The sequence below is a fragment of the Dasypus novemcinctus genome, chromosome 17 (assembly GCF_030445035.2).
Source record: "Dasypus novemcinctus isolate mDasNov1 chromosome 17, mDasNov1.1.hap2, whole genome shotgun sequence".
In the NCBI taxonomy this organism is placed as follows: domain Eukaryota; kingdom Metazoa; phylum Chordata; class Mammalia; order Cingulata; family Dasypodidae; genus Dasypus; species Dasypus novemcinctus.
The window spans coordinates 98906730-98910764 of NC_080689.1; the positions used below are offsets into that span (position 1 = coordinate 98906730).

Genomic DNA, 4035 nt, shown 5'->3' on the forward strand with positions numbered 1-4035 from the left:
TAAAATAAAATTCTCTGTAAAGAAAGAAACCTTGGTCTAAAAAGTATTCATTATACCCTTACAAATTTAATTAAATATGGCTTCTGGGACTAAAAAAAAAATTTTTTTTTCCAAAAAGATACTTTCTAATTAAGAGTGCTTGAGTATCTAAACAGCCAATATTTCATGGGACTATATATCTCAAATCTGCTAACTATTTCAGTTGATGTGATAGCTATCTCATGAATTGCATTGCCTTGGTGTCTTTCTCAAAGCAAAATCTTACCCATAAAACTTTTTGAAACAATGAAACAGACATTTCATCTATTCTTGCATACCTAGTCTTAGTAAAATATGGAACAATTCCAATTTTCTAATCTGGACATAAAAAGACCATTTAAACCAAACACAGTGCATATTTGAAACAGGTGTCCTAATTTTTTGTACCACTACCAATACGTCATCAAATCTGGGGAAAAGCAAATGTGATTGTGTAGGTGAGGCTGTTGTAATTAATCTTCATCATCTCTTTGAAAAGGTACTATCTGAATTTCTTTGGCTATCATCTCGGCTAATGTTCTACTACTTGCAGCAATTATTCTTCATAACATCAAATCAAACGGTCTACCTGTTACATCTATTAGCATTCCACCAGCTTCAGTAACTATTATGTCAGCTCCTGCCATATCCCAGCAGTGAATTCCCATTTCAAAATATGCATCTGTTCCTCTAGTTGCCACGAGGCACATATTAACAGCTGCTGTTCCAACACCCCGGGTCCCAAGAATAGGAATGCAAAGAAGCTCTTCCATATTAGAAAGAACAATTCTTACAGTCTCTGGTGTTCTGGAAGAGCAAAACTCTGTCACCAAGAGTGATTTTGTAATATTTTCTTGTTGCAAAACCTGTAGTTTTTGACCGTTACAAAAGGCACCTTTTCCATTCCTGCCAGTATACATTTTATCCTCCATACAACTGTTGACAACTCCAAATTCCATCCTTTTATTTACAACAAAGCCAATAGAAACAGCTACAAAAGGAAATCTATGTATAAAGTTAGTCGTTCCATCAATAGGGTCAATGATGCATGTGGGGTTATCAGTTAAGACACTTTTTTCCCCAGCTGTCACAGATTCTTCACCAATGAAACTGTGAGATGGATACTTTTCCTTTACGGGGGAGAAAAGCATTTGTTCAATTTTTTGGTCAGTAGCGGTTACCAAATCAGCTGGAGAACTTTTAATCACTACATTCATTTCATTTTTTAGAGCTTCACGAACCACCTTTCCAGCTTGCCTAGCTAGGGTTACTGCATAATCCATGCATCCCTTCCAGGGATCAGCCATTTTAGCATTGGGCTCGGGGCTGCGGGGCCGCGGGGCCGGGGTCCTGCGCCGGGAGGGATCACCCCAAGTTAATTCTGACAATTTCCCCTCATTTTTCATTGTTTCCTGGAGGAATGTTTCCTTGGAACTCCATACTTAGCTAATATTGCTTACACCACTTTATTTAATATATGTATTAAATAATTGCCTCCTTTTCCATTAAATATTTCTTAAAATTTAATCTCTTTCAACTTGCTGTGAATTTGAATCCTTCATTTTAAGCTTCAACTTGTTTCAGTGTAGCATTAATTTTGTTAGCTTTCTACATGTTTGTCAGCAATCATGATAAAATTTATTTGGAACATGTACAGAATGAGGTTGACGCCACACCATGAAGGTTCATAATTAGATGTGAGAGAAAGCATAAGCTAACTCATAACTGCCATGTAGACGAAGCAAGTCCTAGTGAAGTGCAGGGTCCTCAAAAAAAACCTTCCATTAAGGAGTTATGTAAGTTGAGTCATGAGGGAAGAGGAATTTCACTATGGACCCAAGGTTAAAGAAAAAATTAAAAGAGGTTCAGCCTGTGTGTGTGTATGTGTATGCACACATTTCAAAAATATTTTCTTTTACTATGCGAAGCAGGGAATGAAGATTTCTCTGCACTCTTCTTGTCAAATATCTCATGTATCTTTTATTTACTGAATTAAACCGTGTTGCTTTCAGGATAATTTAATTATATTTAGTGGCTCTTATCACAGCATTTTATATGAATTCTACCATTTCTTGCATTTCTTGTCCAATATAGTATTTATTTTTTAATGCATAAAGTATAATTCTTTAAAAACAATCCCCAGTCCAGGTTTAGAGAACTTAATACCACTCATAAAGCCTAATTTTTATGCATATGTAATTATTTTAAGATTTTTTTAAAAAGACACATATTGGAGTTTTGAGAATTTTACAAGGTAGACTTTCTGTACATAAAATTATAAGGGTTACTTGGAAAAAAATGTTTCTTTCCGATACTCAGAATTTGATTCTGAAACTCCAAACTATTTGCTTTCGTTTCCCTAACTAACATGCTATATATCAAATTTTATAATTTCACCATTTACAGCATCACTGTCAATAATTCTCATTCTAAGACTATTGAAATGACCCTATATTTATGTGATTGGGAGTTAGACTTTAGTATTTTGAAATGTTCCTCTCAGCTGGTATTTTCTGGATATTGAAATTATCAATTCATAGTGGAGATTTTGATTCCATGGGACATAGACAAGCAGATAATCACCTGGAGACCCTGAAATAAGATCACCTGTTCTATGACTCAGTGCTTCCATTTCTGGGAAAGCTCCTTGGGACTCATTAATGGAAATAAAACTTTTAATAAGTATCTTCTGAGAGGAAACATTGATAATGGGTTAAGGTTGAATGGGGAAACTAATGTTAGTTTTTGTGAATCACTGGAAGGCTATTTACCATAGGGCATTTTAGGAAATTAGAATTGTTCTGCATGATCTGGCAATGGATACAGGCCATTTTAAATTTCATCAAAATTTATAAAAGTGTATGGTAAAAAATGTAAACCATAATGTAAAAATCATTGACCATGGTTGGTAGCAGTGCTTTAATATATGTACATCAAGTGTAACAAATGGGCCATCCACATGTATAATGTTATTAATAGAGAAGAGAGGAAAAGATAGAGGATACTGGGTATATGGGAATCCCCTATATTCTCTATGTGACTTTTCTGTATACTAAATCTCTTTGAAGATAAAATGAAAAGAAAAAGACACTGAGAGAATAAATAGAAGAAAATGTTACTATACATACAAGGCAACAGATCTTACAGTGATGGAAGACACACTGTCAAAAAATATTTTTTATTATTTCAAATATGTTCACTTTTTGTATTGTATTTGTTATTTTTAAAAATATCAGTATTATTTCATCTTATTAATTTTATTTGATTATTTTATTGGTTTCATTATTGAAGTTTTGGATCACAGAACTGTCACCACTATGGCAGGGAGGATCCTTTGTGCAGTGTGTCAATGAGGCATGATGCATGGGAGGATGTTCACCAGGAGCATACTGCTAAGGCATACAAATGTGTTCACATGTTTATGGGACATTTCTGTGGTGAGTGGAGATCCACACAATAACTGAAAGAATATAAAATTCCCACCCTGGGAAGCTCTGCCACTTTCTCTAATGGGAAAGCAAGAATCCTCCAAGTGTAGGGGCAATGCCTAGTGAAAGAGGATAGGCCATTGTGATGGGCCCTTGATATTGATGAATGTAGAAGGCTAAATTGAAACTTAGCCTGGTATTATATGTTGCCTAAGAGTTACCTCCTGAGAGTCTCATTGTTGCTCAAACGTGGCCTCTCTGTAAGCCAAACTCAGCATATAAAAGTATTACCTACCCCTAGCTTGGGACATGACTCCTTGGGATAATCCTCCCTGGCACCAAAGGATTATTACCAAGCACCAACTAGCAATGCACTTGGAAAAAGACCTTGACCAAAAGGGGAAAAAGGTAAATACAAATGAGGTTTATGGCTAAGAGGTTTCAATGTGAGTCAGAAGATCATTCTAGAGGTTATGTTGATGCACATCTCAGCAGGATCTCATTGACTGCCACAGTAAATATGGTCTCATAGAGTGGAGATACTGAGGGCTCTGGACACATCCAGATGCTATAGGCAGGGCTGACAGCT

At 35.7% G+C, this 4035-nt stretch overlaps 1 protein-coding gene across 1 annotated transcript; it reads right to left on the reverse strand.

Moving 5' to 3' along the window:
* Positions 1–603: 603 nt before the first annotated feature.
* On the reverse strand, positions 604–1325 carry LOC101417581 (inositol monophosphatase 1-like). The gene is made up of 2 exons (XM_071208666.1): positions 871–1325; positions 604–761 (listed from the first exon to the last, which is right to left on the reverse strand). The coding sequence occupies exons 1-2, from the start codon at positions 1323–1325 to the stop codon at positions 647–649; spliced, it is 570 nt and encodes a 189-aa protein (XP_071064767.1). The 3' UTR covers positions 604–646.
* Between the last annotated feature and the right edge of the window lie 2710 nt (positions 1326–4035).